Source organism: Tachypleus tridentatus, chromosome 9 (assembly GCF_004210375.1).
Source record: "Tachypleus tridentatus isolate NWPU-2018 chromosome 9, ASM421037v1, whole genome shotgun sequence".
NCBI lineage: Eukaryota > Metazoa > Arthropoda > Merostomata > Xiphosura > Limulidae > Tachypleus > Tachypleus tridentatus.
Genome location: NC_134833.1, coordinates 39871206 through 39890634, shown reverse-complemented (window position 1 = coordinate 39890634; position 19429 = coordinate 39871206). Strand labels below are relative to the sequence as shown.

Genomic DNA, 19429 nt, shown 5'->3' with positions numbered 1-19429 from the left:
CCCATGGGCCCACACAACCTTAAATCCACCACTGATTTAAATTACTGATTCTAGGAAGGTCTGCATTTCTTTTAAACTAATCTATTCATATCATTAGCCTTTTAAACAGATAAAATATTTTTCACTTTTATATTATTGTTGAATATTATATTTATAGCAAAAGTACATTATATAATTTCGAAAACCCGCTGAAGATTAATGACTAGTGTGTTAATTATCTTTCTTAATTCACGTTTAATAAATTATATTACACAGGACAGGGAGGGTAGGAGAAAGTGAAACACTTCCAGAACCTCAGCTCTGGAGCATAGCTGAAAAAAACAATAAAAACTGACCAACTCCGTACTGTATACTGGAGCACAGACAATCCTACTATATAAAGTAGCCTACAAGTTTTTTTGTATATACCACAACTTAATAAAAAATTCGTATTGATTTTTGTAACAAGACATATCATATACGAAGCAATTTTGAATGTAAAATATTATTGGTTATTTTTAGCCCTTGGTAACAATACACAAGGAAAAGGCACTTGTGCTACACGATTAAATAACTGAGAGAAGGAAGACAACTTCTACAGGAATATTTATTGCATGTTTTATCAAATTGTCTCTTCACATACATCTTGAAAACAAATAATCACTAAAGTGCAATATAAGTTGCACTTTTAAATATGTATAACGAGGTTTAAAGAAGAAAAAAGAAATGACTTAGTATCCTACGGTTTACCCTGAGAAACATGAAGCTCGGATATCACTCCGAGTGTAGAATTAAAACAAAAAAAAGTACTCTAATAAAAAAAAATAAGGTGGTCTAAGTACTCGTTAAGTTATAACTAAATCTGATTTAACTACTTCCAAGATCTCTCTTCAGTGATTCCAGTTCTGGTATTTTCTTGTATTCTTGATTCACTGTAAAGAGCTGAAAGATTAAGAAACAAGTTTGGTTAGTTTTAAAAAAAAAGGTTTATTCATAAGTTTCGACAGACGTGTAGATTAATTTGTAAATGACATATATGATATATTCAGTTTTTTTAATATTTAAAATGAACTTAAGTTATTATCTTACCAAAAACATTATTAAAAGACAAACAGTGCATATGATTATTATCGAGTTTCTCCAAAAATAGTGAGTGGACACTGGTCAACCTAAATCCAGTCAGTGTTCCTAACGTTAAAGTGTATTAAAGAAGTTACATACCTCATAGTTTGACATTACCAAGACGGAATTGTGACTAGAAAGTGTCACTGGTTTTGAGTATAAATGTTTAGCAACGTGATGTGTAAATTTTTATTGACATTGTATAAATATGTCGATAACGCGATTTTTACGTATCTCATGTAACTCTTCATCCCAACATGTTTCAACCGTTTGTAAATAAATACGCAGTTATAATTAAGATAAATTTATTTGGCAGCGAATAACCCAGAAAATTCGACCTAAAGTCTGACATCGCCTTCAACAGTTCGCAAACTGAGTACGGTTGAGAATGTATAATTATAAATTATATTTCCACAACTTGAATAAATCCTGAATTACATATAAAACAAAGTTTCGTAACAGTTTCGTTTCAGGCAATCTTTTTCTTTCGTAAACAACACAAATTCGGTATTTTAATTATGATGTAAACCAGCATTGTTAAATGATGTATGGCTTTCATAGCTTTATTAAAATTGTGTATTTAACGTTTACGGAAAAAAAAAACTATATCAAGAGAAATCCAGAAGTCAGAGTTAAATGAAGTTAAGAACCCATGTTGATGTAAAAATAACCCCAGAAAATAAACTTTTCGAAATTAGTCTTACGATTTTTAAAGAAAGTGATATTCTAAATCTAAGTTGAAAACTAGATGTATTTTCGCAGGATCCCTGAAAGAGTTGTTTTTGAAGAGAGAATAAGTCCAAATATGAAGAGTAACACATATTTCTTGTTTTTGAAGTTCATATGTTACATTGTAGCCCTCACAGCGTATAATCACTCTTGTTTCAATAACGCCACGAAAACACAAACTGCAACGTTAAGCGTCCCTTATGTGACGTAATTTTAGTGTCTACAGACATTAGTGTGTAACGATGCAACTGGTTAAGACAAGTGACTCCTACACGCGGCTTTCAGCTCACTTTCGGTAAAACAAAGAAGTAAGATTTTTACAGACAGAAAAGAAAAACACATAGATACCAATACTTAATCGTGCCATGTTATATCCAAATGTTTGCAAATTCTAGTAAAAGCTAAAATAAGTTTTAAACTTTTTACTGTATGTTGATTCCACAAAGTTTCCTTCCTGTGACGCACAGGTTAGAACAAATCAGCAACTAAAGCAAGGTGACAGACTATTTTTAGAATAGCCCTTTACAGTTATTCGAAATTCCACACACAGATTCAGATTAAAAGCAAAAATGTTACATCTATGAGGGTGTGTCTCGGAAGAAAAACATCATCACGTGCTGATTGATTCGTACTTCACTCATGATCGATTGAGAAGACGATATTATGACAAACAGTACAGGGTTGCCGAAGAGGAAGCAAAATCTAAAATTTCGTATGTTGTTGTAATAATGGTCAGTTATGTAAACAATTAACGGACAAAGAAATTCTATTCTATAACAAGTTATTATTACATGCAACGAATCGGGCATAAGTCCTTCACGAGGAAGTATAAAACAATGTTTGTTACATGGAAGAAAGGCTTAGGAAAAATCGTTTAAGAATTAGAATATACAGAAGTTCTAAATTACATATGTACTGCGTGGAACACGTTCCTAAGACTATTGTTAGAAAGAACACTGTTGAAGCATCTGGGTGTGTTTTCTTATAGCAAAGCCACATCTGACTATCTGCTGAGCCCACCAAGGGAAATTGAACCCCTGATTTTAGCGTTGTAAATCCGGAGACATATCGCTGTACTAGCGGGGGTCTAAAGCATTTGTATAAACACTTAACATGGGAAAAACAAGTATTAGAGTGGTAGATATTGAGTTTTATTAATTAAAAGGACAGAAAAGTAATACAAAATTGAAAATTGATAAAATAGTAATTTAACAATGAGGGAAATATGAGTAGGCGATGTCAAGTTAACAGAGGTGGAAAAAAAGAAAAAAAATTAACGGAAGTTAAAATCACTTATATTCTGTACGCTGCGAGAGAACTTTGTTTAAAATACAAGTTTATATTTTAGGCTTTCGTAAAAGAAGTAATTGGATACTCTGTCTCTTCTTGAGATAAAGTTGAGTTAGGTCTACTTTTCATTTGTAAGGAGTGCATCTCTTCTCTATTGGTGAAGCTATACGCATATAAACATCTTCACTCTTAACGGCAATCTTAACCACCTGGACCCTAAACATAACCTAACGCATCACAACGGGATTAACAACATGAGTGTTTATGTTTTATTACATACCCTCTTACCCCTCTTTACTCTCTTCCAATGAACACTCGAACAGGTGAACAAAATTCCAGATTTCACTACTGTGAAATCAACAGATCCATACCTTTATATTTGACGTACAGTTCTTACTAGCAATAACCCCAAATATTTAGCTAACCAAGGAATATATTAGGCCTCAACGTTATGTTTTCTTCGTTAAAGCTCTTGTTTTGGTATAAAGAAATGAAATGGATAAATCCACATGCTATTAAACGAAAAAAAGTGATGATGAAGTGCTTTAAATAATGATGATGGAGATTAGTTAAAGTTATGATCATACGTGTCATCATCTTCCATAAAGGAAGAAGTGTAATGTTTACAGTATTTCACTGTGAACGGAATCAATACCTTCGACCTCCTGACTTAAAGTGATTCACCGATTGATAACGAAACATCCAATTACAAGATAATAAAAGTTTAAGATACAAGTTAAACTAAAAATAATTGACCCTTACTTTTGAAGATGAAGCTTTCGTGCAATACATTGTCAACTATAGTCCCCCCCCCCCACTGCACGGTGAAATGTGTAAAAGAAGGTTCCAGAATTCAGTTTCGTGCGCCGCCTATTATCATCTAATAGGAGCATCAAATGTTGTCTCTGTTTTATGCGTGTGCGTGGTATCGAGTTAAGCCTAAAATAACATTTATACATTCCTATTACATTTAAAATAAACAGTTCTTACAGTTCATTAAAAATTTGTTGCACGACTTTCCCTCAGCGAAGTATAATTCAATATCGAAATAAGTTTAAATAACAGATGGAAAAATAACAACTATCACTTAAAAACAGGCCCTAAAAGTAAATTTGACCATTAAAGACAGTCGCAAATAGTAAGTTACAAAATTTAATTGCTTTTGAATCTGAGAAGGGTTTAAAAAAAGGAGGAGGAATAGCAAAATTCAATGAAAGTTTACCGAATGATAGTCTAGGTGTTTTTTGAAGTAGCATAAATTTAGTAAACAGTTTTTGAATAGTTGTTGTAATATAGACTTTATGAGAGACACTTTATACGAATAAATAAGGAGGTTAAATACTTTGTCTACAGTGTATCTAAGGTTGTTTTTTTAAATCATGTTTCTCCCAGACAGCTGCAATTTTAAAAATCAAACACACATTTCAAGGCATATACCACGGAGTTTCAGGGTAAACTTTAACAAGTGATAAAATGATTACCTTCTGAGGTGTTTCTGGGTTAACTCTTTCCCACGGGGGTTGTTGCTTCCTTCGGTCAATCCTAATCATAAAGAGGAGTTTATTAAAACACCCAAAATTTTGAGATTTGCATAAAAAACAATTATTCAGTTTCTTTGTAATATTACACAAATAGCTCTACTGTTAATAGTATAAAGTTACGAAGTGACCTTCTATATCAAAGTTGAGACTAAATTGTTTTATTACATAATTTACTTATTAATAGGCGAGGCAAAGCTAAATCTGCTAGCCGTCCCTAATTTAGCAGTGTAAGACTAGAGGGAAGGCAGCTAGTCATCACCACCCACCGCCAACTCTTGGGCTACTCTTTTACCAACGAATAGTGGGATTGACCGTCACATTATACACCCCCACGGCTGGGAGGGCGAGCATGTTTAAACAAAAGCCGGGCCATTTAATAGGCGAAACTTGCGTTAATTAGCTTAAGATCTAGATTATAAACAAAAAGCATTTTTTTTACTTTCAGTCAGTTATAGGTCAAGTTTGAACTACGTAACTTAAAACGTTATCAGGTGGTGTATTTAGGAATAAATTATTATATTTTACAATTCTTAAAAAAGAAAAATAAACATCTTTTAGATTATGTTTAATTTAATGTAATCATTCACCTCTGGAAAATGATTAACAATCACTGCTCGTTAAAAAGGTCATTATTCGGAGAAAATTATGGTTTTAATAGTCGATCATCAGTTTGATAAAAGATTGACAACTGTACACTAATTAATGTAGCTTTACACTACTGGTATATAAAGAGAACTAGCGCTGTAACAAGGTATAGGTACAAAACACTGTTCTTCTGTTGCAGAGAGCTTCGACATTGACTGTGAACTAAATCAGCAAGTCACGGAGAACGTTCAGACTACAGGTATATCACATGACTTCACATAACTGTGTATACACGTACACTAACGCTAGTGCGGTGTAAACACACTGCATTTTGACTTAAGAAACAAAATACAAACGCAGGTTTGGAAAATAGTCTATCATCGATTCATTGGTAAAAATATCGAAGTTCTCGATAGAGGGACGAGGATGAATCAGTCATGAAATTAAAGATCTGTCGTTTTAGATACGCATAAATCATCCATCAGAAGCAGGGAAGAAAAGTTTTGATGTAATTATGATGTAAACTATCTATCAAAGCTAAGTAGAAACATTAACAACTTACATTACATCACTCTTCTGTGATAAGGCATATACACAGTAGGCCGCCACACCTACGCATGCAGTCGTCATGATTGCAATTAGGGGTATAATCTAGGAGAAGAAAACATAAGTGCAAAATTACACAATGATATTGAAATTGTAAACATTATACAATGTCATGACGATACCAGAGAGTTAAAAAAAAGTGCAAAAAGTCCAAAATTGATCTCAAAACTTGCACATCGTAACTGTAAATACCAAAAAGATAGGAGAAAGGTGAAGCAAGCGTGTCACGAGAAAAATGTTCTTGGGTTTGTGTTATAAATTCCTAGAGTCGTGTTAGCTGCAGAAGCATCATAAACACAATTATGCCGTTAGTGTTGACAACACAGTTTCAGATCTCATTTCAAAGTTGAATTTCTGCACTTTTTCTTTTCAGCTGAATAAAACATAAGTGATGTCATTAGTCTTACCAATATACTTTGATAACAATATTAAAACTTTCCAACTTAAGTCTAGTTTCAGACGAAGATTAAACAGTACATAAAGCAAACTACAAGTTAGTTCAGTCCAAGTTTTTATTGAAGTCTCGTAGTGTTAAAACTGAAGTTCAGTATATATGATTCATATACGGTTTGTAAAAGTGCAAAGCTACACAGTGCAGGGGCTATTTGCGCCGTACCCATTGTGGGTATCAAAGCACCTTTTGCATTATAGGAACTCGTGTTTACCGCTGATCCACCACGGACTATGTTTATATTGATTTAATTTAAAAAAATCGAGCATTTGGTTAAAGCTTTAAAAGATGTAAAATGTTAGAAGGGCAGCAAACTCAGATAAAGCTCTAATAACCAGTAAGTTACAAAATAGTCATAATTATGGAAGAAGGTCACAGCATTACATCAAAAACACAAACCGCATAGCCTGATAAGACGGTTGGTTATGAACGATAATTTTTTTCTAGGTTCGGCATAGCCAGATGGGTTAAGGCATGCGACTCATAATCCGAGGATCGCGAGTTCGAATCTCCGTCACACCAAACATCCTCGCCCTTTCAGCCGTGGGAGCATTATAATGTGACGGTCAATCCAACTATTCCTTGATAAAGGTAGCCCAAGAGTTAGCATTGGGTGATGATGACTAGCTGTCTTCCCTCTAGTCTTACACTGCTAAATTAGGGATGGCTAGCGCAGATAGCCCTCGAGTAGCTTTGCGTGAAATTCAAAACAAACCAAACATTCTTTTTTCTTTCGAGAATGGTAGCGTAGAAAATGGGTTTGTGTTGGTAAACTTGACGACCAAGATATTCTGACAGAACAATTGATGAACTCTAGATTTAGTTTAAGCAGAGAGAAGACGACAATTCTGGGAACACGTTGATTTAACTAAACCTGTTAACGACCAGAAGGTTCTGTAAAAATTGTTTAGTGGATATTAGATTCTGTAAAAGCAGGGCTGATGACGACAGCTTGTCAACGATCAATTAGAGTTAATTCACTGAAGTTAAACGGTTTGTAATGTTCGAAATCTGGTCAGATATCTGTAGGTTTCCCATTAATAGGCGTTAATCACAATTATAACTTCAGAGGCTTATAGTATACTTACTACAACAACCCAAAAATATACTTCTGTCTCTTGGCGCGTTGATTTATAAACCTTTAGAAGACGTTCTCGAAAGTTCACTTGGCAACAATACTATCAGTCACTAGTATTACATACACAGCTAGTACATTGTTTATTCTTACGATCGAAAATCTACAAATTTAGAGAACAGGCTTTTGCAATACACACACACATTTTCAAATATATATTAATCTGAAACAGATATCAAAATAAATGTGTAACAATAAATCCGTTACACTAAGCTAAGAGTGAAAAGATTTCCAGAAATACTATTTATATATAAAAATTAAGAAATATGTGGTAAGAATATTTGCAGTGTACGTGATTTGTATAATGAAATAGTGTGCATATTAATACCTCTTGTTTTTATACTTGCAATTTATGCTAAGCCTAAAGACATTTTATATCAATAGAAATTTAATTCTCAATTTCAAGAAAAATAGGTATAACGACGTCACGTCAAAATATTATTATTAAAAGTTTGGCAGTTTCCTTAACCTTACCTGTAGCTCAACGGTAAGCCTAAGATTGATACACTTGTTGGGCGGCTCATTTTACTTCTGTTAAAGATTTTTAAATTGTTCAAAATGCGTTACAGTTTTGTAGTTGTTGTAGTCACAATAGACTACAATAATGAATACTATAAAAACAATGATAATCTTTTTAATATTTTACTTAAGTAATTCTTACCTCCGGTTTTTTCCTCATAGCCCGAAAACCAAAGGCAAAGCTCTTCATTTCGCTGTGAGAGATAGCCGAGGGTTTGTTCCCTGATGACGCCATTTTATCTAAAAAAAACTATAAAATTATTATAGATTTAATAGTGGAAAACAATTTAAGATTATTTTCATCATTTGAAACATTTTACAGGTAGAAAACGCACTGGGATCTAGGTTTATTTCATTTCAAGACAGTGAATACCTATTTCAAATTACAGACTAAAGTTAGTTGTATAGAAGACTACATTGGTAAAAATTACATTTTATAGCTTTAAATGACAAAATAAAATCTCAAAAATATCGACAAATACATTAAAAAGGTTAGTAATACGCTCTGTATATAAATATTCCGTATGGAAGTATTACCAAAAATACATTATGTTTACAATTTGAATACGAGACTTACCACAGTGCAGACAGTGTTAATGAGAGCAATAAATATATCTACTGCCCAAATCTCGTGTGATGTTATTATAATGCAGCTGAAAATCATTAACAGTGATGGTAGCCAAACTTAAGTAGTAAAGTTTGAACAGTATAGTTAATTAGTTATGATCATTACTATGTATTACTTCATTAGTATCTGTTTGTTTCATGCAGGTAACTTGCTTTCATAATTAACAGTTCCATTGGGATATATAAAAATGCATGAAAAAAATATATACGAGTAGTTGCCATGAAATAATAGCAAGATTAAATATAAACCTCATTAGAGATGTTTTCCTCTTGGTCTCATCTGGTTGGAAAAAAATGTGTACAGTAACAGCTGTCGTTTATATTTCTCTTTTAAAAAAAAAATCAAATTCGAATGCTTGGTTTTTAATTTCGCGCAAAGCTACTCGAGGGCTATCTGCGCTGACCGTCCCTAATTTAGCAGTGTGAGACTAGAAGGAAGGGAGCTAGTCATCACCACCTACTGCCATCTCTTGGGCTACTCTTTTACCAATGAATAGGGGGATTGATCGTAACATTATAACGCCCCCACAGCTGAAAAGGCGAGCATGTGTGGTGCGATGGGGGGATGCGAACCCGCGCCCCTCAGATTACGAGTCGCACACCTTAACCTACCTGGCCATGCCGGGCTAATTCGAATGGTAAACATACACTTTAATATATCTGTACGTTATAAACTATGAATGTATGAAATAAAATGAAAGAGATTTAAGTTAAAAGTTGAAGTTGTTGAAGAACGAATTACAACTTCGAGTGGTTAAATGTTTCAAGTTTAGTTAATTTATCATTATAAGTAATAAAAGAACTGCTACACAGCAAACTGTGTAACTCATATCTAACGTTCAACAAAATAACTTGTGCTGCTTATCGAACCGCCTGAGGTTAGTACTCTTTGGAACACTGCCAAAAAACAGACGGTAAGAGCGATGCGGGTGCAGGGCACCTCTAGAACAAGTCACTATCTGATCGGTTCGAAAACTCGACAAAAGAATAGCAGTACGTCGTCCCTCCTTGGAAAACGCTTAGTGATAAATACGGTACAAAACTGTACAAGCTATACAGTAAAAAAAAAAAAAGAAAACGTTCTAAAATTAACAATGTTACATGCTTTAAAAAGTATGTTTTGTCTGTAAACTGTTACTGCGCCACTGAGAGGGACACAACGCGATACAGAGTACTATCAATAACCTTTGATATTTGTACTTAATCGATAAGTTAATCGATATAGCTCAGGAAACAAAGAGAGGGCTACAACAAGGGGGGCGGGACACGACAGCTGGATGATTCTGTACAGAATCAAACACTTGTAGGATAATCGATGACGCAGATTCGTCACTATGGTAATTTTTTTTTTGATAGAAAATGATCGTTTTTTTTTTTCCATTTAGGTCATTTACTTAGCTACATATCTACAATTTAGTTCTAGATTTAGATGCGGGACACTGGGGGTTTGAAAACTTCCGTTCCTAATTATTCTTTCACAAGTAGTGTTTGCGAACAGAGGTTAAACTGATATAGTGTATCCGAAACATGGAAGGGGGGAGTCTACGATTTGAATAAGAAGGCGTAATCTTGTGAAGCCGGACATCGAAGTGGAAATGTACGCCGTATGTTAACCTCAAATGTACCCCCACATTTCTGTTACCATTCTTCCTGAGGTACATTTTATCATGTCACAGTAAAGTGTACTATCTTTTTTTTTTTTTCTCTTAATGTAATTCTCCGTGTGATGATTTTGTTCATCTGGCTGTCTCAATAAAAAGTAATAAATACTGCTTCTACGTCGTCCTTGGTTTACGCGTTAACACATACACACGTATTAGTAGATAGTTTAGTTGTTTATAATTAAGTTTTGCTAACCATGAGTATCGAAACACGGTTTAGAAGAGTTGTAAGTTAGCAGACATATCTCTGTATCATTGGGGGAGGGCTTAGGAAACAAAAAAAAATATTTACTAATCCGTCAATTGTTACTTTTTAAACCAGCACGAAAACACTGTTTTTTTTTATTTAATTTTCGACTCGCAAATAAGGACGAATTGAATGTTGTACTTAGGTCTCAAAATATTCCTGCGGCTAACACCGTTTCCCCCCAAGTTACCAAGGTGATAGGGATATTTAAATCGAACTTGTCATATTTACTTCCAAGTATTGATTTTTAGTCTGACAAGAGATATTGTATTATATGAAAGGTGCTATTAGATTTTCATAACTGTACACTTCCAAATGAGAGTACTGCCGCTATATCGTGTGCTTTCACACAGTGCACAACGTAGGAAAGAAACGTTGGTCAATAACCAAGAAATTTGGTCATGTTATTGCTCTTGACAGTTGCCTGAAGTAGGCTGAAGGTTACACAAATAAACATCTGTATTATGGTATTAAAACGAATACGAACATATGCTGGAAGAACTAACGCGAAGGAGAGTTAGGTTTATTGTGATGGCTGATTGTACAGGGCGACCCGTAAGTCCCTACCCATCCATATGTTATATTCAATTACTCGTGTATTATAAATTTGTTTCTTTTTTTCAGAGAAATATGGCCGATGCAAGCCCATTTACACTTGAAGAGCCTATTATGACAAGTACGTGGGCACATGAGCGCAAGAATACTGGTGACAGCACACAAATACACTGGATACATAAGATATATGGATGGGTTGGGACTTACGGGCCACCCTGTATGTATATCGAGCCTTTAGTAGTGTTCTAACATAATATGTAACAAAATATTATCGGAATTTCAGCAAGCAATAAGTAAAAAATAAAGTAAAATAAGAAAAATATTTTATCACAATGATTTAAATTAATTTCCTCCAGTTCTTATCTATTGCCAGTTCATTAGAAAAATCAAGAAACTTATTTTAGGTATATTTCGAAGGGTTATCTTAAATTTATAATTTGGTAATAACAAAAACTTAGGCCATGTGTAAAAATGGACTCCATATTGTTTAAAATAGCCTGAAATCGAGTTACATGATAATTTAACTTTAGGATTAAATAAATGTTGATATGTATTCAACTTATGATGTTTTCCAACAAGTCTGATATAGCTTTCTTTTTTTATTTGAAATATATTTTAATATACAGATAAATATTTACTATAACAGTGAATAAAATAATGATTTATGTAAAGGAGTTTTACAAACTCAAACAACATTGAGTTCTCTGTCTGGTCTAGAACCTCTTTGGTATCTTATCGAGGGTTCACGATGAGCAAATTAAGCCGAGTTGATGCAGATGCAATTCATTTAACAGGGAGCGTTCTTTGTTGATCACACGTCGAGGTTTTCACCGCTGAAGTTTTTTTTTCTTTTGAATTTCGCGCAAAGATATTTGTGCTAGCCGTCTCTAATTTTGCAGTGTAAGACTAGAGGAAAGGAAGCTAGTCATCACCACTGTCCGCTAACTCTTGGGCTACTCTTTTATCAACGAATAGTGGGATTGACCGTCAATTATAATGCTCTCACGACTGAAAGGACGAGCATGTTTGGTGTGACGGGGATTCGAACCCGCGACCCTCGGAGTACGAGTCGAACGCCTTAACCTGAAGTTATATAATGTCTTCGTAAAAAAACTAATGTCCAGTGTGAATCCTCTGAAATTAACTGATTTGTAATATTCGAAGTTTATAAACGTTTCTTGTAAAATATCTGATGTTGTCGATTAATAAGCGTTAATCACAGTTATAGCTTCCTGATATTTATAGCAAACCAATAATATATACTGTCTTAGGTGAGTCACGTTGATTATATTTATAGGCGTAAAGAGTTTTTCGCAAATTCAGTTTAGTCAACAATATAGACGATACCCCAGAGTTTACGTACAAACATTCATTGTTGATTCTTAAACACGAGGGGTCGGCATGGCGATGTGGTTAGGGTGTTCGATTCGTAATTTGAGGATCGCGGGTTCGAATTCCTGTCACATTAAACATGCTTGCCCTTTCAGCCGTCGGGGAGTTATAATATAACGATCAATCCCACTATTCGTTATGAAAAGAATATGCTCAGTAGTTGGCGGTGGTGACTATCTACTTTCCTTCTAGTCTTACACTGTTAAATTAGGGACGGTTAGCACAGATAGCCCTCATATAGCTTTGCGTGAAATTAAAAAACAACAAACTTTACACTCGAGAATCTTCTACAACTTTAGTAAATAAGTGGGAATTTTGCGATACAGACTTAACGGTATAATCTTCATTCTTACACATAAACTTAACTTAAAACGATATTAAAATATCAAGATGATGGTAAATCCGTCACATTATCATGTAGTTTTTACAGCTAAAAAAACAAAAAACTATGAGTATTCCTGCAGAACTGAATAGCTGCCTGCTCTAGCCGTATATTATTTTTTACTGATAGCATAAAACCAATACGCCCATTTTCTTGGGCTACTCTAATACACTAGCGAGATCTGATCGACACTTATAATGCATTCGCGACCCCAAAGTGCGGTACGCAATATTCCAACAATCAATACGAACCATGGACTCTCGAGTATACAAGCTGGCACGCTAGTTTATAAGCCACGCCCAGCTTGTTGCAACAATAATATTTAATCCACCTATCGTCACAAACTGAAGATTTAATTGCTCTGTTTTAACTCCTAAATATAATAAAAACTAGTAAACTGAACTAATAAGTTTTAAGATAGTGTATTAAAATGAAGTCATAGTATATGAACATAAACATAATCATTTGGTTAGATCGTATAAAGTTGAATATCAACCGGTTAACACCAGAGGGAAGGCAGCTAATCATCACCACCCACCGCCAACTCTTGGATTACTCTTTTACCAACGAATAGTGGGATTGACCGTCACATTATAACACTCCCACGGGTGAATGAAAGAGAGAGCATGTTTTGTGTGACGGGGATTCGAACCCGCGACCCTCGGATTACGACTGGAGTGCCTTAACCACCTGGCCATGCCGGGCCCTAATGAGAATTAGTCAAACGTTTTGACAAGATAAAAGCTTACAACTTACAGTTATAGCACTGTGAATAAAATCGTCATACAGTTTCTGTAGCAAACTAACAAACGTTTTTAAAGTTTCATTTTAAGTTCATTAAAATTTTGAAGGGACATTGATAATTCTTTACGAGACATGATAGCTTCACTCCATACAACGAACCAAAACTAAGCTTGAAAAATGTTTCGATTCTTCATGCTACAAGTGATGTTTATGAACTTAGCAATTATGTTATTTTTTTTCGCTTATTAATCAGTTTTGTTTTAAATGTTCTCAAATATTATTTATTACAGAACTCCACGAATTTTTCGAAAACCTATATTATGTAATACGAGAAGGGTACTTACTACTTGGGAATACCAAACAAAACTATTCAGTAAGGTAGCTTTTTAGATATAGATATTTTCCTTGGTATCTTACCAACTGCACCACACTACTTCAATCATTTATAGACCACCACTGCCGTATTTTATATCATCTACCGGCATATGTCGCGCATAGGGAAAACTGACGTCACAATAACGTCATTTCAAGAAAAAATACGCATTTCAACTGTTTTGGCAACTTGCCATACCGAGGCGTGTTATTGTGTAACCAATGGAAATCCAGGCCGTCGCCATTACTCATCGTATTGATTTCCCTGCTTTTGAAGGTGAAGTGTTGGTTCTGTGATGTTATACTATTAGAAAATACGGCAATACAGTGTTGGAAATGGATGTTTTTAAAATTTATCCTACGTGAAATAAATTTGGCATTTCTTTTCTATTGTGTTTACTTATGTATAATATTTTGACCTGTAAACAAACTGTAATAACACGATAGAATGGCATGCCTTGTATAAGATTCTGCGTGGAATGTCTTGCTGTTGTGACGTCATTCAGTTCACAATTCTTTGAAACAAGTGTAATATACGTTTTGGGAAAATTAAGTTTCATACAAACGAATACAAAAATAAATGGGCACAGTAATTGTAATTCAAGTCAGCTTTGGATTAGTCACATGATTATTTTTTATTAAATTAATTATGTATTACGATATTCCAAGCTCTATTCTTGACTCTAAATGTGGAAATCTAATTACGTAAAGATGTGCAACTAGGGATTAGAAACGTTTGAATAACTTCTATGTTTAAGCCTGTTAATTAGGTGATTGTCCTGCGCTAAAAATTGAACTCGCTGTCTACTTTTGGGCTGTTATTTTACTAATGAATAGTGGTATTGACTGTCACAGTATAACGTCCCCACAGATGAAAAGGCAAGCATATTTTGTGTGACAGGATTCGAGTTCGCGAACCTTTAATTAGGAGTCGAGTGCCCTAACCAACTAGCCATGCCAGGCCTAATTGTAAACTAATTTGTCACTGTTTAACCTAAAGGATTGTAAACTAATTTCTATCTGTTTAATCTCAAGTATTGTAAAATGATTTCTCTCTGTTTAATCTAAAGGATTGTAAACTGATTTCTCTCTGTTTAATCTAAAAGATTGTAAACTGATTTCTCACTGTTTAACCTAAAGGATTGTAAACTGATTTATCTCTGTTTAATCTAAAGGATTGTAAGCTGATTTCTTACTGTTTAATCTAAAGGATTGTAAACTGATTTCTCACTGTTTAACCTAAAGGACTGTAAACTGATTTCTCACTGTTTAACCTAAAGGATTGTAAACTGATTTCTCTCTGTTTAATCTAAAGCATTGTAAACTGATTTCTCACTGTTTAACCTAAAGGATTGTAAACTGATTTCTCTCTGCTTAATCTAAAAAATCATCAATTGGTCTCTCATTTTCTATTTAAAACGCTTGTTACGTAATACTGCTCATTATTGATCGAAAAACGTAAGAGAATGGGAAACTTTTCAATCATTTTAAGTTGTATGTTCGTGAATTACTTTAGTGAAACGATAGTAGAAATTTGCAGGTACAGAAGTACCTATTACAAAAAGACTATAACAATTACTCAGGTAATCGTATCCTATTCGATTTCTCATGGAAATCGATTTCAAAGTCACAAAACTACTGCTTGTTTCTATTCACAGATAGGAAGAATAATTTTGTTTGAATAATAAAGGTAATCTACGAATACATAAACAATCTTTTAAATAATTAATTATCCAATTATATTGAGTAATTACAATAACGGCTACGTGTCATGTTACTTGGAATTTCAGTTTTAGCATTTACTTACATAAAACAACACAAGCTGACTTGAAAAATAACTTACATGTAAGCATATTGTTTCCAGAAAAGGTTAAAATATATTTCTCTGTTTTCTTAAATCCTATATTTTGGCTATTTCTGTATGTTCTTTATGTTTTCTAATGTCCTGTTCAAATTGGCCGATGATTATTCGATTTGTCTTTATTTTGTGAAACGATTTTAATCGATTTTAAAATATCAGAATCGTCGCAACCATAACTTTAAATGGCTTGAGCAAACAAATTCGTATATTCTGTGATCAGGAATTATTAGTTGGGACTCTATTCGCTAGGTCTAGAATTACTCCACTACTTATAATCACATCGTACGTTAAAAATAATTAAACCACCTATCTGTCAGTATTTGATACTTTTGATGCGAAGAATGGGTTTGAAATATTTTACATATATCTTGCACAAAGTACAAACGCAACGCCCTCGAACTTTTATAATTCTTAAATGAAATCAAATCAAGATATTTTGGTCCTAGTAGCGCAACGAAAACAATTGTTTTTAATAGTTTATTCATATGCTCTAGTTCTACAATATGGACCCCATATATTTTATAGACAATTCCATGGATAGCTAATAAATTGTGTTAAAAAATTGAGAGCTTCAAAAGTATTAGTCAAGTACCTATGCTTTTACTTGATTACGCTATGTAACAAAATTTTTACTTTTTCTTGTTCCCGGGCAGAGAGTGTTATTTCCCAATTGTTTATGCCTAAAGTAAAAGGAAAAGACCTATTTTTGTCTTCAAACTTTGCTTTTGTGACCTGAGTAATGAAATTTTCGAATTTACCCATTTTCCAGAACATTCCAGGTAAATTCAGTGCTGAGTAGCTGATACAGAATTTTCTCGAACTTACAAGAATTTTCAAGAACTTTCTAGAATGTTGTAAAACTTACGAGAATTTTCAAAAACCTTTTATAATTTTCTAGAACTTTCCATAGTAATATATATACAGGGTCTTACCACTCACCACTTCAGTTTAGTTCTAGCTGCCTAAGACCTATCTGATTTTATCAGAAATAGCAGCAATAAGCTACAAGCATTCTCCAGACGCATTCTGCTATGTATGTGGCTGATTTATGAAGACAAGAGGGAAAATGTACTCTGTGACAGCATCTACTAAAATGTGTGAAGCCTACAAGGCATATTTCGACATGCCTGTTGGGAATCAAGACAAACCCTGGGCACCTCATTTTACCTACGAGTACTGCAAAAAAAAAACTCTAGAAGTTTTTCTCGAATAGTAAGATTTTATATTATACAAATTTTAGACCTTTAAAATGTGAATATTTTTTATTATTTTTTTTAAATTTCCAATAGTATAGAAAAAATATCCCATATAAAATATTTTGCATGAATATCTTATACATTATTTGTGGATAAAATAAATTTATTCTTCATAATAACAATTTTAATTTGCTCTGTTGCAGGATGGTACAGAGGGGAAAAGAGAACCATGAAGTTCACTATTACAAGAATTTGGCGTGAACCCTCTGACCACTCAAGGAATTGCTACTTCTGCATGGTGGACCCTTCCCAACGTCGAGCTGGCAAGAATGCGTCTGCTATTATGTATCCGGACCTTCCATCATCCATCGCCTCAGTGTTACACTGCTCTGAGCTTCGTGGACCCACTCCGCCAGAGAGAAAGCAGCCATCTTCAGAAGAGAGCAGCAAATCAGAAGAGGAGGTAGACGTTGAAGATCCAGACTACAATTTCAGAGGTGCAGCTAGTGAGAGAAACCCATACTACCCCAACCATAAAGACCTCAATGACTTGATCAGAGATCTTTGTCCAACAAAGTCGAATGCCGAGACTATATTTGGGGGCTGATACGTGAAAGTGATTTACATTACAGTCGCAAATCTCGAAAAACTACTCATTTCTAAACATTTTTGTTCATTTTTGTATAACATTAGTATAAATACATGTAAATCTTGATTCATATGTTGTTTTATTCAGACTTTATGTAAATGAAAATGTGCAAATTTGCCAGTTTTTACATAAAAATTGGTTAATTTCTAAATTTCATTATCCAGGTCACAAAAGCAAAGATTGAAGGGAATAATGGCAATTTTCTGTACTTTTACAACATATGCAATTAAGAAATAACACATACTATCCAGGAACAAAATTTGTGCTACATAGTGTTATTATATGACTGTGCCACTGATATCTACAGTAAGTACTGATCAGTTCACATGAAGTCACCTGAAACTATATATTGTTCCAAGTATTATCCCAGTAATCTTTCTCTGAACCATCCCCCAGTAGCTCAGCAATAAGCCTGAAGGCTTATAATAATAAACAGTTGGTTTCAATATCCGTGGCGGGCATAGAATAGATAGCCCATTGTGTAGCTTTGTGTCCAATAATAAAGAAACTCCACAGAACACTTTCCAACAATTCAACATCTTCCTAAAACAAGAAGACCAAGACTAAACACAATGTTTTAAATGTGGCCTAATCAATGACCCCTCCGATAAAAGTATAACCTCTTTAGACTCATAACCAATGTTTCTGTATATTCAATATAAAATCCTATTTGTCCTACCTCTAGCAACAGTACATTACTTGAATGATTTGAAAGACTGGCCACCCAAAACACCAAGATCCCTTTCTTCCATAACAGCGTTAAAATTGTTCCAATTAATAAGTTCTTTGCTTGTTTATAGTTTAAGCACAAAATTACAGAATGGGCTAGCTGTGTTTTGTCCATCACAAGTATCGAAACCTAGTTTCTAGTGTTGTAAGTTCGCGTTCCCCTTAAACAGTGAAGAGACAGATTTGTAATCTGTTGAGTTAAACATTTAGAGACCAATTTACAATTCTTTGGATTAAACAATGTGAAACAAATTTATAATTCTTTGGATCAAACAGTGAGAGACCAGTTTATCATTACCTACTTAAAACAATTAGAGGTCAGCTTACAGTTTAGTTACCCCCCTCCCCAGTGGCACAGTAGTATGTCTGCGGACTCACATCGCTAAAAATCGGGTTTCTGTCCCTGATGGGCAGAAAACAGATAGCCAATTGTACAGTTGTTTGCTTAATTCTAAACAAACAAGTAAACAAACCTTCAGTTTAAACAGTGAGAAACTAGTTTACAATTCTTTAGATTTAACAATGAGGGATGAACTTAAAATCCACTTGATTAAACAGTAAGAGACAAATTAACATTCATTGGGTTTGTGTCATTGTTTTCAACGCAAATCTACAAGACAGGTTACGTGCACTTTGTCTGCTATGGGTAATTAAAATCTGTATTTGAGTGTGTAAGTCCATAGACTTACTACTGTTCTACCGGCAGACTATATCTTAGATGTAAATTTATCCCATATGGAGCATAAGATGCCATTCAGGTTGAAAATATCAGAAACTTTATATTTCAATTTTACTGAGCATTCTCTATTTTCTTTAGTTTTCAGTTTTTGTGGTAACTTTTAACTAATGTGAGTTAAGAAAAAGGACTAAAGATAAATATGTGAGTGAATTGTTTGAGTTTGTTTTTAAGAAAAGAAATGAACTGACTGATATTTATGTAAATATTTTTATGTGAGTTGAATATCAGCTAAATATTTTAGCCATTTAATTGAAGAAGAGCAAATAAAATTCGCTAAATTTATTTGCTCTTAGTTATGTGCTGCTCTCTGTTGAGAAA

At 33.9% G+C, this 19429-nt stretch overlaps 2 protein-coding genes across 2 annotated transcripts; one reads left to right on the top strand and one right to left on the bottom strand.

Annotated features, from left to right (window-relative positions):
- Window positions 1–572: 572 nt before the first annotated feature.
- LOC143225104 (normal mucosa of esophagus-specific gene 1 protein-like) lies at window positions 573–14071 on the bottom strand. Its single transcript, XM_076453886.1, has 5 exons — window positions 13910–14071; window positions 8100–8197; window positions 5809–5897; window positions 4602–4662; window positions 573–921 (listed from the first exon to the last, which is right to left on the bottom strand). Exons 2-5 carry the CDS (start codon window positions 8190–8192, stop codon window positions 847–849), a joined length of 318 nt encoding a protein of 105 aa, XP_076310001.1. The 5' UTR covers window positions 8193–8197; window positions 13910–14071; the 3' UTR covers window positions 573–846.
- A 1631-nt stretch (window positions 14072–15702) lies between these two features.
- LOC143227058 (uncharacterized) lies at window positions 15703–17709 on the top strand. Its single transcript, XM_076458601.1, has 2 exons — window positions 15703–17010; window positions 17198–17709. The coding sequence occupies exon 2, from the start codon at window positions 17224–17226 to the stop codon at window positions 17599–17601; it is 378 nt and encodes a 125-aa protein (XP_076314716.1). The 5' UTR covers window positions 15703–17010; window positions 17198–17223; the 3' UTR covers window positions 17602–17709.
- The last annotated feature ends 1720 nt before the right edge of the window (window positions 17710–19429 follow it).